This window comes from Anser cygnoides, chromosome 2 (assembly GCF_040182565.1).
Source record: "Anser cygnoides isolate HZ-2024a breed goose chromosome 2, Taihu_goose_T2T_genome, whole genome shotgun sequence".
Taxonomy (NCBI): domain Eukaryota; kingdom Metazoa; phylum Chordata; class Aves; order Anseriformes; family Anatidae; genus Anser; species Anser cygnoides.
The window spans coordinates 21,005,803-21,022,758 of record NC_089874.1 but is presented as its reverse complement, the minus strand read 5'-3'; the positions used below and the strand labels follow the sequence as shown (position 1 = coordinate 21,022,758).

The 16,956-nt window shown below is 37.2% G+C and overlaps 1 protein-coding gene across 2 annotated transcripts in view; it reads left to right on the top strand.

Annotated features, from left to right (window-relative positions):
* Positions 1-16,956, top strand: part of MALRD1 (MAM and LDL receptor class A domain containing 1) — a 263,083-nt gene that overhangs the window by 195,797 nt on the left and 50,330 nt on the right. For both annotated transcript variants that reach the window (XM_066991641.1, XM_066991640.1), the window contains exon 34: positions 10,737-11,012. In XM_066991641.1, coding sequence (XP_066847742.1) covers positions 10,737-11,012 — 276 coding nt within the window. The remainder of the gene's footprint in view (positions 1-10,736; positions 11,013-16,956) is intronic.

Genomic DNA, 16,956 nt, shown 5'->3' with positions numbered 1-16,956 from the left:
CTTTCAGTGTTTGTTGATACTGAACTGGTGACATTATTTAGTGAAATAACTAACAAGTTGAAGAAAAATAAATCTAAATGGGTTCCTGTCATCTCCCTTCAACTTTTGCTTAACACTGTATTTTTCATTTGTTTTTTTTCTGCCTTCTTTCATAGTTAACTTCTTGTACCTGCTCAATGCTCTAAAGTATTTTTCCCTCTTCTTCTGTTTCACGAACTACGTTTTATCATAATTTATTTTAGACCGTTTTCTACTTTTGTTTTTTTCATACATTCCTTCCTCTACAAGGTGTTAAAAATATATTTATTTATGTATTTTTAGCCTATAAGCTTAATACATGAGAAAGGACTGCCAGTGCTACAACTATCCTCCTGTACCCTACTGCAGCTTCATTTTCACCTGGAAGATATGTGTACAACAGGAAATATCATTATATAAGGATACATTGGAGATAAAGGGGCAACTCAAATAATAGAAAGCAGTCAGTGCAGACAGGAGAACATGCTGTCTCTGTGTCATCTATTATGGTGGAATTGCACAAAACTCAGTGTTATTTCCCAGACTTGTGTTAGATAGTCTTTTGTCTAATGTTGTCATGGTTCTTGACTTCACCACACAGGTTACCAACAAAATGGTCAGAGATCTGCCATGTAGGTGCTCAAGTACAGTAAAATCAGTGGTTGTTGACTGCTTTCGCTTAGGTGAAAAGATGGCTTTGACATGCCGTAATGTGTCCAAATCTTTCCATTGCTTTGTAGCAAAATACAAACTAGACCTGCTGAAAAAGTTTTAAATAATCCTTGCTTTGAGCAAGCTTTCAATTTTGTAAAGTAAAGCATATCAGGATCTGTGAATTACAAGACTGGATTTGGCTCCACAAACCCAAGCCAACTAATACTTTAATTAAAAAAAAAAAAAAAAAAAAAAAGCCCACAAAGCTTCTCACTACCCCAAAACCTAATATACTCCAGAAACTGAATCTGCACATTCTTTGAGCCATCGTCATGACAGGTGGATGGATCTATTCCTATGGATGGTCTTTTTTAACTTTCCATGGGAGATAATGCTGCAATGAAGAGCCGTGACAAAGGAAATTGTATTTTAGTCAAAAAATTTAGGACAGATATGTTCAAAACTTCAGATCAGCCATCATATGAAAAAGGTCCAGCTAGTACCATAACCTGTCCCCAGTAGTGGCCAACTAAGGATGTCTGGGGAAGAATATAACAGAAAGGGAACTGCATGTGTTGGTTCCCCTGATATTTTGCCCATTGCTCTGAGCTACTATAATTTTAATTGCTCTGTGTTGTCTTAAAGGTATCTAATTTTCAGGAAATATTGAATAGTCATTCTTCAGAAATTAAGTCCCTTGTCATTTTAGATTAGAAACCTCAAAGCAAAGGCACATATTCGTTACAAAATTCTAATTCTGTAACATCTTGGCTAATAATTATTTATTCATTTATCTCCAACATACACTGAGGATTTTTCTTTTTTTTTTTTTTTTCCCTGTTTCATGGAACACACTCTTTGAATTCAGATCATCTATAAACCTTCCTCTGCTCTTGTTGCCACAGACTTGTATTTGCTTCCCAACAAGATCTGTGTGTTCATATACACTGACATAACCTTTAATCAAATTATTGAATCCTATTTTATTCACAAGACCCTCTGCTTATTTTTTTTTCAATACAAAAAGATGAGAGATAATTGAATTTCTCATTTTTTGCATGCATGCTTTTCAACTACTCCTCTGAAAGCAGAATTATTTATCTTTATTACAAGGTTTTCTATACACCTTATAGCTACTGTGCCCAAATACTTCAAAAATATGTGATAATTACTTCCATAATTACTGCCTATTGCATAATGCTTTCTAAAGCTAAAACCAAACTGCCAACTAAAAAGAAAGTGACAAAATAATTCCTGTATCTTTGGGCATCAGATTGGAAATCTCCAAAATTTTGCTTTTCAGAGTCAGAAAAATAAATAACATTGAATTTAAACAAAAAGCAAAATACAACATTGACACAATGTTTCTACTTAACTGGCAGACCAGCAAAAGTGTTACAGGTCAAACTAGCCAAATAATCAGCCTAGAAAGAAGTGTGCATTGATAGATAAATTAAATGCTCTCAGGCCCTTTAATTAAATATCATTTCACTAGGTTTCATAAGAATAGCATAATTCATACCTGAATTCATAATTCATTCATGTATCTATCAACCCAAAAAGCCATAGTGAAGGCTGTGTGTGTGTGCGTGTGAAGTGATAGAAAATTCTGCAGCGGAACAGAGCTCATCTGACAAAAGCTTAGAGGGAGTTGATAATCCACCTCTGAAACTCCCAGAGCCTGAGTGCAGGAGACACTGGAATGGTTAACTGTCTGAGCTGCTCATACTACAGCATTAGATCATGGGGAAAAACTCTGTAGAGGAGACTTAATTTCTGATTTCTTTAAGTTGCAGAGCCAGGGGAATCACTGTTAGCTTGTCTGCTCATGCTGTAGTGAAGCAGAAATCCCTCTCAGATTGAGAGCTCAGGGAGTTTCTTTCCTCAAGGGTGAGAGATGATTCAGGGGAAGCTGCTGGAGGAGTCTACCTGTAAAACAAAGGAGTGGAAGAGAGAAGCAAGGAAGAAGTGATAGAGGACTGGGGATATTTGTGAATAGTTTCTCTAGTTAACTAGTCTCTCCCTGAAACTAATCAGAATGTGGTTTAGATCTTCTCTGCTTGGCAGAGATAGGACATTTCTGCATTTTTAAAACAAAAAAAAAATTATATATATACATATATGGCACAGAACAGCACCTTAGAGAGATTCTTCAGCCTATTTCAGTATCTTCCTGTGCACAGGCCTAGCTGTCAGTGAAGCCACAATTTTTGCAAATTTCATAGGAAGAGAAGTAGGGAATATTTCTAGGATGAGACAGTTACAGAACATAACCTAGCATAATTACTGGCAAGTCCTGAATGCAGTTGTATCATGCATAAATAAACATATTTGTCCAAATTCTCCAGTTTCTCTCTGCCTTCTTATACTTCCAGAATCTTGAAATCTTCTGAGTCAAGCTAGATGCTTTTTAAGAAATTAAAAGTCTTTGGATTTATTAATAGTGTTTTAGAATAGTCTCATTTATTTACATACACATGCACAACAATAAAAAACAAACAAAAAAGACTCAGATCAGAGAGGTGATGCTTTACATTTAGTTTGTTCATAAAAAAATATTATTGGAAATAATTGTTTTCATGAGACTGCTGGAGAGAAGAAAATTCTCAGATTCTTCATTAGGTAAGACTTACTTTTCTCCTCATCTAGAGTAAAGCTCAGATTTATCAAATTATGAAGAGTTTACCATAGTTTTTCTTCAGGAGATTCTTATTAGGTGATGAAAAATTTGTAGCTGTACAAACTGCTTTTCATTAGAAGTTAAGCTGAGAAAAAAAAAAAAATAGCATAGCATTGTGTTACCGCTCCATCTATGAAAATTGTCCTGATAACCAGTTGTTCTTTTCTCTACTCTAAGCCTGTCCCCTATCACTTTGCTGGAAACTAAAGCTTCACAGTTTCTCCAGTTCTTCGTTGCTCTTAATAAATAAATAAATGCATTATGATAACAGGCATAGCTTGCAATTTCTGGACTGCTCTTAGCAGAAATGTGATAAATATTGCTATGACTGTTCATAGGTAGTAAGTGAATTCCAGTCTTTAGTGGTAGATCTCTGAGTGGAAATTATATAGCTTGATTTTACTAGCAGCATGTTACTTACGTGTGCAAATAGGGTTCCTTTAAAATACATTCTGCACAATTCTGCACAGATATACAAAACTGTGATATCACTGGGACAAGTTCTGGTTTTGTTAAATTTGGCTTTGTAACAGCGTTTCTGGGATCTTTTCCAGCACCCTGCCCTATACGTCTGTATTCTCAAAAGGGGAAGAGGACTATATATTCAATTATCCATGCTCAATTCCCCACATACACGTACCCTATTTTTTTTTCTCTTTAAGCTTTGACATGAACGTTTTATTTTGTTGCAGACGCCTTACTTACATAGATAAAGACTCATGGACAGCTTGTAAAAGTATTTGAACAAGTTCAGTGCATTGAATTTTTTTTAACAAGGTTGCTTCCTTGCAGCCACCTTGAATTGGCTGATTTAATGCCCTGATCCAGCGTGTACTGAAGTGAAAGTGAAGACTGCCACTTACTTCAACTTAATTAATGCACTGGATTGGGTCTGAAATTAATTTATACTCTTGTCTAATGGAAACTGTTGAAGGGGTTTATTTTTGACTCTTTTAGCTACAGTTAATAGGTCTGCAGTTTTTATTAGATTTAGTAGGCAAACTACTTATGCAAATGTATCACACAGATTGTTAGTTTTCAAGGGTCTGATGCAAGACCCATTAAAATCAATGTCTGCCCATTTACCTAAATGGACTTTAGAGCAAGCTCTCACACAACTGAGCTAATGCTGCATAATAGTGTGTGGTAACATTATTTCATGCTTTCTGGTGTTGATTTTAATGCCAATGTCTACTAGTCTGAAGTAGAATTCACTGTTAATAGGTGATACATGAATATATGGAGACCTACTCTGCAGGAATCTTGTTATCTGAATAAGGAAGACAGAAAAGAAATGCATATCATGGAGGTCTTGTTTCACATAATTTAAGTATGTTTGTATGTTTCTGGCTGTGCTAACGACTGTGTAATATGAACATTTATACTATCATTTTATATTACCATTTGGGAAATAGCAGCTACGCTGTTTCCTGTGGCTGGACTCGTGTCACATGTTGACGTTTGGCATGCAGACAGGAAGCAGCATCAATACCATGTCCTCAGTCACACTCCATAGATGACAGACAACAGTGCAACAAAGCATCTGTATACAGAAAATGTTCATCAAACATTTCATAAGTATTTCACAAATCCCCATCCCATGAATATGGAATTGTGTTGTTGACCATGAGCACTTCATTCACAGAAGACTTTTCACACTGTAAATCATCCCAAATCATCAGCTCCAAAACTCTATTTAGTGTAACAGATGTTTGGATGATTAACACATTGATATAAAAACATCCCTAAGAGCACCCATTTTATATGACAACAAGGGCATACAGGTATATTCAGCTGCAGTTATTGCACTTCATGAAGCAGTACATACAAAAGTTGGTTCCAGGTTTTTGATTTTTTCATGTATCTCAGTGTATTGGGCTTACATGGCAAGGTTTTCAAAGCATGGGGGCTGCAGGGGTGACCTCTGCGAGCAGAGCCCAGTAGCTGCCCCATGTCAGATCAGAGCCAGCTCCAGTCAACTCCGAAAAGGATCCAGTGCTGGCCAGAGATGAACCAGTGAGCCAGGATAGTTGGACCTCAGTGAGAACAGATTGAAGGATGGGGAAATAGAAAAAACAACCAAACAAAAAGAAACTGCTCCTTGAGAGGGGAGTGAGAAGCAGCCCTGCAGCCCCCAAGGTCAGTGCAGAAGGAGGGCAGGAGGTGCTCCAGGCATGCAGCAGAAGTTCCCCTGCGGCCTGTGGAGAGGCCCCTGGTGGAGCAGGCTGTCCCCCTGCAGCCCATGGGTCCCACACGGAGCAGATCTCCACGCTGCAGCCCGTGGAGGAGCCCCCGGTGGAGCAGGTGGATGTGGCCTGGAGGAGGCTGCGGCCCATGGAGAGCCCCCGCAGGAGCAGGCCCCGGGCCAGAGCTGCAGCCCGTGGAGAGGAGCCCACGCAGGAGCAGGGGGCCTGGGGGGAGCTGCCACTTCTGGGGAACCCATGCTGGAGCAGTGTGCTCTTGACGGATGGACCCCGTGGTATGGAGCCATGCTGGAGCAGTTCTTGAAGAGCTGCTGCCTGTGGGCAGACCCCTCAGGATCAGTTCAGGAAGGACAGCATCCCGTGGGAGGGACCCCACATTGGAGCAGGGGCAGAGAGTGACTGTGAAGGAGTGGCAGAAATTAAGTGTTATGGACTGACCGCAGCCCCCATTCCCCTTTTCCCCTGTGCCAGTCAAGGAGGGGGGGGGGGGGGGGGGGGGGGGGAATATGTTTTTAGTTTGCTTTTAATTTCTTGCTCCTTTAGTCCTTTAGTAAGAGACAATAAATTACATTAATCTCCTTGAGTCTGTTTTGCCTGCAATGGTAATTGGTGAGCAATCTCCCTGTCCTTATCTCAACCCTTGAGTGCTTTTTCATTGTATTTTCTCCCCTAGTTCCTTTGAGGAAGGGAAGTGAGGGAGCAGTGTGGTGGAGTTTAGCCAGCCATCAGTGTGAAACCACCACACTCAGCTACCCAATTTCTCTTTGATGTGTGAGGATGCTGGTAGGGTAGCATTTCTTGGTCCTTAAGTTATTACTCACCAAACACAGTTGCATGAGCAATTTTCACAAACGATTTTAGGACCCAACTATAAACTCATAATTAAAATGTCTTTTTATGAAGTACAAGTAGATTTTATATGAACTTTTAAAAAAACTTTAATTTTGATTATTTGCCATGTACAACATAAAAATAAATGTAAAAAACAAAAGTGCAAAGTAAAAATAAATACATGTTCTGAGCTTGCTACTTAAAAAAAATCATGATTTCTTTAGGTATAATGGAACTTCAACAATTTGCTGCTGTTTTCCTGCAGATCTAAATCCAGACTCAGTGTTCAGAAGAGCAGAGGTTATTTTCTCTGAAATTGTTTTTGATTAGTCTGCTTTTCATCTGTGTGCTAATACTGAAAGTATTCCTGAGTATCTCCAGTCCTGGTTTTCCGTGATCATGCAGCTTGGATACAGAAAGCTAAGCTTTTATCCTGTGTTCCTTAGAACATACCACTGTCAGTAGATTTATCTCCAAATCCTTAAACAGCTTCAAATAGACACTGCTTTTTAAAAAGAAACCTGTACAATATCTCTCCCACTTCTGAATGTGGTCTGAAAATTAGAGCCACATAACACTAAGGAGATGAGTGGTGGATTGGGAACATCTTTTCCACACTTGGCGAAAGGTGAGGGAAATATTTTTCTGGCATGCCAGGGTTAGGTAATTGTTGAATCGTATGATTTTAAGTTACTGAAATGCCACAGATGGATAGCCTAATTAGTACTGAAAAAAGAAATTTAGATTCTGTTGTTTACATAACTGTCATATATATCTACAGACTGGATATAGTGCTCAAGTATATGCTGAAGTTTAAAGTTAGCTTCTAAGGCTGAGTAAGGTGAGTGCAACTCAGGACAGTGAAAGATATTTATTATGAGTCTTTTATTAGTGCCAGCTCATTTTTCCCTGCAAACCATATTGGAGTGTTAACATTTTAGTTCAAATCTTCCCAGCAGCAAGGAAACTGAATGAATATTGCCACTGTTAAGAATGAAACATGTCAACAGCAGATACTGCAACAATGAGCCTAATATAAATGACTACATAGATAGCAGCTTTAAATGCAAGTAATTAGTTTTGCATTAACGATATGTTGCTTATAATTTCTTTTCAGATTGGAATTAGTTAATGATTGTCTAGATTTTTATATTTCCAATTAGTCAGTTTTAACTGTTAGATAAATACCAATTAATGTTTTATAAATTTTAATTTCTTTAAAGCAGACAGTTAATTTATAATTAAGAAAAAATATTGCCTACTTTATGTGAAGAAACTAGATTGAACTCAGGCATACAGTTTTTGCAGATCACAGCAATCATAACAATTTATAGACTGTTATCCAGAGCAATTTTCATAGTGAATTTGAAACCAAGTAGACAAGAACTAACTGATACGTAATGTGACTTAGTAAACAAGGTGATATTCTTGTGGCCTTCGAGGTATGTTCCCATTTTATTTATGATCCAAAATGATTTTGCTGATTTCAGGATATTGCTTTGGATGTTTATGAATGTACCGAAAACATAAAACAGAGTTAACAAGACCCTTGGTAACCTTACCCCTAATGTAACTTTCAGTGTAAAGACATCTTCACTGCTCTTGGTGAATACTGCACGCTAAAATAATTGGTGTGCAAGTCAGGAAGAATTTGTTTCTGTGCATTATTTTCTAAAAACAATAGGGAATCGTGACAGAAAAAAAAAACTAATAATCCTCCATTTAAAAAAGCACTCAGGCATTTGCTTAACTACTGAATTTAGTAAGGGGCCATTTACATGCATGTGCACTTTTTTATGACTGAGATCATAAGGCTAAACTGATCAGTGCTACAAAAGCCTGAAGATAGTTTAACACACAAGACCAGATTCGTAACAACACATTCAAGCATTATTGATTTAAGAATAGATTTAAAATTTTATTGCAGAACAAACTCAGGTAAAAACCTACTAGCAAACATATAATAAATATGACAGTTATAGGGAAACAAAGTATGTTAAAAATACTCACAAATGTTCTATAAATGCAATTGTTCCTGCAATAAGTGACCATAGGAAAGGCAAATGTATTAACAGTATAGTTGCAATTTGTTAAGAAATTGTGTGGGGTTAATTTCCACTGTAACAGAACAAGCACAGGCAAATTAAAACTGAACTATGCAGAAGTGCATCACTTAGTGGAACTGACTGCAGCTTAAGTAATTTTCACTTCTTAAATACTTCCTAAGTACTATGACAAAAAGGGTCAGAGGTAACAAAAGAAAAATATAGTTATCTAATATCATAATTCCATTCTTTTTTTTCAGAGAAAATACAAACTAAGATTATAAAACAATTCATTTTTTGAAAAGATTTGCTAAAACATAGGACCAAAAGTTTGAAAACAAAAAACAAAACAAAACAAAAAAACATTTAAAAATAAATTCAGTGTGTTATTAAAATTTCTATACTTAACTATCTAGAGACAACTTTCATATTCCTTTTGAAGTAGCATAAGTGAAAAGTGAAATTAATTTTTTGAGTAACACATTTATAGAACACATCATGAATGTAATCTTTTTCATCCCTTTTAAAAGTACATGTCTTTAGGGGATTTATGATTTAATTCTGAATTCAAACAAACAAAAAAAATCAGTAGGTTATTATTTTTACTGTGTCAAAATCCATTATTGTTGTTTTATGTGCATATTATGACCAATGTATGAAATACATCTTTTCTGGCAGCATGAATTTATACTATCAGTATAAAATGATATCAGGAATATTGTATGAAGCTATTCATTTGTGATTATCTGACTCAACATGAAGATAAAGGATTGCTAAGCTTGTAAGGGTCAATGTTAGACAGCAGAGTTTGAGCTCTTCTTCCTTGTAATTGCTTTGCCAGTGACAAGATGGTAAACTAATATTATGTATTCAGTTTATCTGAATATATTAGCAATTCATCTTCGGCCAAAATACTATTGATATTCATGATGCAGTTATTTTAGAAACAGAGCATGTTTCAGCAAAGTTCTCCCACTGTAAAACTGCATCCTGGTAGCACAGAATATACACAATCCTATGCTGATTGGATTAAAAGTAGCAAAATAATGCAAAAATCCATGTATCTGTAGCATTTGACTTCTGAGGTCAGAGGGCAATGCTTGCACCTTCTCAAGAGATAAGCTAAGACCCACCCATGAACTTTTGCATTTGATCTGCTCTTCTTCAGCATCCTGCTATCTTTTTCAAAGGTGGTGACATAAATTTGTCTTTCCCTTGTTGCTTACGATTATAATATTAATAGTTTCTTTACTCATCTGTCACAAATTGACCTAGAAAAAGATTAAATGCATACAATGAAATTCTAGACATTTTTTTCCTTTCCCCACACATCAAAAAACCAAACCAAAACAACAACAAAAAAGTCAAATTTCTCCCCTGGGAGACACTGGTGGTGTGAAGAACATAAGGTCAGCATAAACAGCTTCTTAGAATTCAGCTTTCACAAATAGTTCTGATGTTTCTGCTGGTAACATTCAGTTGCAGTGATTTTAGTAGGAAGAAAGGGGAGTTTAAATGTCTTCAATTAATTTGTGTAAATGATCACAGAACGTGTTTGTTTGTTTGTTTGTTTGTTTCTTTGTTTTCCGGTATTTTTTCCAGTAAGCAAAAATGGAACACTTCTTCCTTTGTCAGTTGTCTGAATAAGTTAAATTTTTAAATTTAAAAATAATTTTATTCTTGTTTTCAGTTGTGCTCTGGCAAGTGTTACCTAGTCATTTATTTGATTTAATTCTCTATCAAGTCAAGCAAAGCTACGGAATCCAAATGATAATAAATTATTTGTAAAAAATCTTTGTTTCTTCCTTTGCTGATGGTTCAGACCTTACTATGGATAACAGCTTTGTATGAAATAAGTTCCTTGTTAATCATACATGGTATTTGAATATTTTTTTATCCATTCAATATACAAATAGAGGAAGATCTTGAGGGGTTTCAAGAATATTTTTTAACCTTTTCCTGATACTGGCAAGTTTCCCTAATACTTTGGTATTAACCTTTCTGTACAAACATGGCAGAAGCAATAATGGGATCAAAAGAAATGCTGGATTTGAGCTTTAGAAGCCAAATACTACAACAGCAGCAATGTAGTTAGTATGATGTGACAAAGTGTGTGTTTTAATAGTGTTCTCTGCTTAGGAGCTGTGCTTTTATACAAGTTATTTTACTTTTTTAAAAGACTTTATATTCAAAATCAGTTGCCTTCCCAGCAGCACCTATACACTTCTCAGAGGCAATATAGGTGATTACTGAAAGAAGATAACCAATAAATATTCCTTTCTGGGCTTTGTTTTTTCCTTGTAGGACCAGCTGAACCACGGCCTCCAGCTTGCAGCAGTGAACAGTTCACATGTGCATATGTGCAGCAGTGTTTGTCCCTTGATGCAAAATGTAATGGTGTTCAAGACTGTGTGGATGGAAGTGATGAAATGAACTGTCCCACAAGGACCCCTTCCACTGTATCTCCGAACTCCTGCAAAAAAATGGAGTTCCTGTGTCCTTCCAAAGGCTGCATCCCAGCCCTCCTGATATGCGATGGTGTGCCTGATTGCCCCCTTAACGAAGATGAAGTTGGCTGCTGTAAGTTACTTTCATTGCTACAGTTATAGCCATGCTACCATGCTAACTTTCTTTCCTAAAACAGTGACATGAAAAAGAGCAACATGATGTAGTGTAGTATTCGTTATTCCCTAGTCAAGAAAAAACATTGTTTATATTGCCTATAATGCGTTACCTGGAGAGACACTCTACATTTACGAACAATTTTGTTTATGCTTTCTTATTCCCTGGCTATCGACTTTGACAAATGCTTGAAAATGTTTGCATTGTATTTCTGTTAATAATTGAAAGCATTTCCACTGTTTTCCATAGATCAGTGAGTTGTATTTTCATTGTCTCATCTCTTTACAATATGACAGAGAGATTTCTGCAATTCAGTACCATTCACAGAACTCCTGTTCTTTCAAGGATTTCAAAAGCAAGTCTGTTCATCTAGTAGCAGCAATCTGTGCCCTGACCAAGGAGAATGGCCCACAATAAAACACAAGAATAACAGGCTTTCAACTGTAACTATAAAGAGACACCATGAAGTTTCAGATAGACACAAAAGTGAGCATCTGCCCATTTCAAAATGTTTCATTTTTGGCAGATGAACTGAAGCCAAATTGAAAATTCAGTTGGAAGAGACCTTCAAAGACCATCTAGTCCAACTACGTGACCTCTTCAAGGCTAACTGAAAGTTAAAGTCCGTTATTGAGGGCATTTTCTAAATGTCTTGAACACTGATAAACATGGGGCATCAACCACCTCTATAGGAAGCCTGTATCAGTGCTTGACCAGATGTTTCATTACAAGAAAGCCAGAATAATTAGCTACATAGCTTTTTACACATAGGAGAGCATTATTTTCTAATCTTTATAATTCTGCAAGTTTTTTTAACTTTTTATTTTTCACCTGATTAGAACTAAAGCAATTAGTAAAATATCAGTTTCCAGTAGGATAGAAATTACAGTTCTTTAATCATTTGGATCAAAACTACTGAATATACGTGCAGGTCAGTACACAAGCAATTTCTTTTAAAAATGCCTCCATATACATAGGATGGGCTTTGCAGCCTATCTGTATACATGGTTTTGTTGGTGAAAAATATGATTTTGTAAGAGGCCTTAAAGTCTGTGTGCCCCAAAAGCATATGGAAATTCTACTTGCCCCAAAGATCAAATACACATCTCTTAATTTATCTTCATTCAATCCTGTTGCCTCCTCAGCCCCTCCTCTACTAGAGACCTCTCTGCTGTATCCCATTACACGTAAATCCCAATGCCAGACCACAGTAGCTAATGTGTGCTTCCAAACAACTGAGATATCATTTCATTGCCTTTGACTTCTAAGCAATGCCCAGAGAAAGAGGGGAAATGAACTCCTGGTCTATTCAAAGAACAAAAATTCTCTGTAGTTATTATAAACCTTGGAATTGTATGTGAGGTGGGAACTCTGTTACATCTGTAATCATATTGCTACTCCAATATTCAGTTTTGATGACACAAACCTGTAAGTTTTGACAATATGAGACGGGAATACAAAAGCAGCAACTTGTGTTTTTCTATGAAGATATTGGTTGCAGGGCAGAGCAAAAAGTAAGTGGTTAGTGGTGGTTTGGAATGGAATCAGTGAAAAGCTGATTACTGTCATGCACTCAGTTCTCCCACCGAAATATATACACTATGAAAGCACAGCATTTCATCTCTAGCTGTCTACTTTTAACTTGTGAAATGCCATGTAAGATTTTTGATGGGGAAAAGTGAGAGAGAGGAAAAGGAAATAGACTAAGCAGAATTTGTTAAATATTGAAATATTTGCATAATCTATAAAATCATTGAGTGCTGTGCTAGTAACTCCAGCCTATGTATACTGTAATAATAGACTGTGAGGTTTCTTTTCAGATTTTGTAGAGACCTGAAATTGATTTTTTCTTAACCAGTTATGAACCCAGAGTAGGATTTCAGAAACAGGCTGTGGGTTTTTGTTTTCTTGGTGAAGATCATGTCTTCCTGATAATTTTAGAAAATTTAAATTCAGGAATTACTGACACCTTCCATTGTGTGTATGCCATGTCTCTTAGCAATTTCATTCATTTAAGTGTAACAATAAACGTTCAAAAATGTTCTGACTTCTGATTCCAGGAATTCATCTGAGAGATTTATCTTCTACGTCCTGCAAAAATTAAGTATAGCAAAAAGTAGGCCAGCACAAAGAAAAACAAACAAAAATGCTTTAGTCAGATCTCTACTACAACCAACATTTCTACCACAGGAATGCTTTTCTGCATGATTTAGAGATTTATGCAGGCAGAATTTCCTGCAGAGTTTACTCAGCAGTTAAGTTGTACAGTATGAATACCGTATTATACCTACTAACATGGTAGACCTTGTTACTAGCTGCTTTTAACAAAAAAAATCTTGGAATTGTTTTCCAGTTATAGATGTTCTTCTTGGCCACCCCTCTTCTCACTGATAACTATGGTGAAGAGCACTTTATCTCACCTATTTAATCTATTTTTTTTAATTGGTTGATTATAATGGTAAGAGTATAAAATAAATGTATTAACATATGTATATTGCTTTCCACAGGATGCAATAACATCTAACCCAAGTGCTAATAGCAAGGAATAAACAATGATTTCTCAGTTCTCTGTAGTACTCCAATGTACTCTAAAACATATTTGTTGTAGTTCTGTTAAATATTAATTACCTTGTAAATATTAAAAATTATATACCTTCAAGTGGTATATAATACACCAGCCAGAGGATAAGTGTTACTGGACCTGGTGCTTACCAATGCAGAAGAGCTCATTAGAGAAGTTAAGATTGGAGGCAGTCTGAGCTGTAGTGACTGCTCCCTGGTTGAGTTTGTGATCTCAAGGAATATGGGCCTGATGAAGAACAAAGTCAGGATCCTGAACTTCCGAAGAGTGAAGGCTTCATCAAGGGCAAATTATGCCTGACCAATCTGGCGGCTTTCTATGATGGAGTAACTTCATCAGTTGACAAGGGTAGACCAACTGATGTCACCTACATGGACTTCTGCAAGGCCTTTGACACGTTCCCACATGACATCCTGATCTCCAAATTGGAGACAGATGAATTTGAAATGTGAACAATTCAGTGGATAAGGAATTGGCTTGAAGCTTCACCTAGAGAGTGATGGTCAATGGTTCTATATCCAGGTGGAGGCCAGTGATGAGCGGGGTCCCTCAGGGGTCTGTCTTGGGACTGGTACTGTTTAATATCTCTATCAATGACATAGACAATGGGATCGAGTGCATCCCCAGCAAGTTTGCAGATGACACCAAGTTGGGTGGTGCATTTGGTACGACAGAAGGAGGGGATGCCATCCAAAGGGACCTAGACAAGCTTGAAAAGTGGGCCCATGTGAACCTAACAAGGTTCAACAAGTGCAACTAAGGTTCACTTAAGTGCAAGGTGCTGTACCTGGGCCAGGGAAATCCCAGACAAAAACACAGACTGGGTGGAGAACTCATTGAGAGCAGCCTTGTAGAGAAAGACTTGGGGGTTCTGGTGGATGAAAAGCTCGACATGAGCCAGAAGTCTGCGCTTGCAGCCCAGAAGGCCATCTGCGTCCTGGGTTGCATCAACAGAGTCATGGCCAGCAGGTCAAGGGAGGTAATTGTCCACCTCTAGTTTGCTCTTGTGAGGCCTCACTTGGAGTACTGTGTCCAGGCTTGGTCCTCTAGCACAGGAAGGATGTTGATCTTTAGAATAGGTCCTGAGGAGTGCCACGAAGATGATGAGAGGGCTGGAGCACCTCTCCTATGAAAGAAAGGCTGACAGCTGGGGCTGCTCAGCCTAAAGAAGAGAAGGCTCCAGGGTGACCTTATTGCAGCTTTTCAGTACTTAGAGGGGGCTTATAAAAAGATGGAAGCAACTTTTTGCTCAGTCAATGACAGGACAGGGGGGAATGGTTTTAAAATAAAAGTGGGGGAGATTTAAATTAGAGATTAGGAGGGAATTCTTTACTCAGAGCGTGGTGAGGCACTGGCACAGGCTGCCCAGAGAAGCTGTGGATGCCCCATCCCTGGAGGTGTTCAAGACTAGTTTGGACAAGGCCCTGGCAACCTGGTATAGTGGAAGTTGTTCCTGCATATGGCAGGGGGTTTGGAACTAGATGATCTTTAAGGTCCCTTCCAACCCAAACCATTCTATGGTAAGTGGACCCTGAGATTTTTATCCTTTTGAGAGTTTTAATTTAGACTGGAAAACTGATATATAGGTGAAAATATATTTTCACTTTAATATCTTCACTGTTATTAATGTCTTTAATATCTTTATCCCAAAAGCACTTGAAGGCCTTTCACAAAAGTAAAGAATAATTAGTAGGAGAAATTTGAGGCTACTTGCAACTGTTTTAACAGTAATCAATATTAATTCTAGTTTTAATGCAATGAGAGAAATAACATCTTTAAACTGTGTTCTTAACATTACTTACCTCTGCACCAATAATTTAGTGTTATTGTCCTTTTTCTCTTAAATGCTGGATCTGTACAAGGCATTGAGCAGTCAGATCCATTGTTATGAAGTTTCCCTCTGTAAGTGGTATAAAAACCTCAGTGCAATAAGCTTGTTCGGGCTAAAGGGATACATCAAGACCACCTTGATGATCAACAGTTATAAATGGACCAAAAATAATTAGTATTTCTTCTATCTGATCTTCAAGTATGAGTCCATCAGCCAGCCCAGGACTGGGGGAATTAAAAAAGTGTCAAAAAGAATGACACTTCTTACCACAACCCTCAATGCAAGTAAAAGCTCAGGAACTGAATCTCTGTGTAAGTCATAATATATATGACAAAACATAAACAGTACTTTATATCCACATTAGTGGTCTCCTCAAAATATGTGTGCAGGCATACAAGATCTAAAGCACACACAAAGAATTGTTGAGTTAAATATGCTTTATGTCAAATTTCCAACTTTGTTTCTGTTGAAGCTCTAGTCTGAACATGCAATTATATTTACTGACTGGGTATTTTTGTGCAAATGAACACTTAGAAAAGTAGTTCAAATACCATTGGAACATCATCCCCCAAATTGCAAAGATTGTCAAGGATTTGGATCTGATTGCATATAAAGTAAATATGAAATTATTATTTGGTTAGGAAAGTGCAACAGAGGGCATGGGACTGCCAGTTACATTCTGGAAAGCTGACAAGATCCTGAGATAGATGGTAGGATATGCTACAAGTGTGGATCATGGAAAGCACCACATAAGTGGAGTGATGCTGTAATTTGTTGTTTTTTTTTTTCTGTCTGCCAAGACCTATTTGGCGAGACTGAGTGGTCAAGGGAATAGAGAGCAGACAAGAGTGAGGGAATAGGGAACAGAGAGCAGACAGTGAGGGAATAGTTACACAACAGAATCTACATCACATTCATAACAGAAGGGACCGGAAAAATGTGATATCCATGAGTAAGTGACAAAGTGTGGACTCCACTTAGTAAGGGATGTATTTGCCATTGTAAAAGAGAGAGCTTTCATTTGGACCTGTGCTAGAAAAGGAAATAATAGTTGTTGTTGTTTTTATCCTGCTGTCACCAGCAGCAAATTCCCTCTTCTCTATTATGACTTCTCCAGTTGTAGAACATTGTTGTGATTGTTTAAAATCAGCCAAAACTTTTAAGTTCTTAAAAGATGAATGAAAATTGGAAACAAAATTTAATAGTCTTCTACAGATTTTTCTTTGAGCTGGTGCTTAGGGACATGGTTTAGTGGGTGACATTGGTAGTAGGGTGATGTTTGGACCAGATGATCTTGAATTGATTCTATGATTCTATGAAATGGTCAGTACACATAATTAAAAGGTTTGATCCCACAAACCCTTAATCAGATGAGCAATTTCATAATTCTGTAAGAATATCAAAACTGACAAGAACAGGAAGGATTTAACTCCACTGTTGCAGTCTAAAATTGAACTGTAGCATTTTAAGCGTAGCTTACTCTTGTAGTG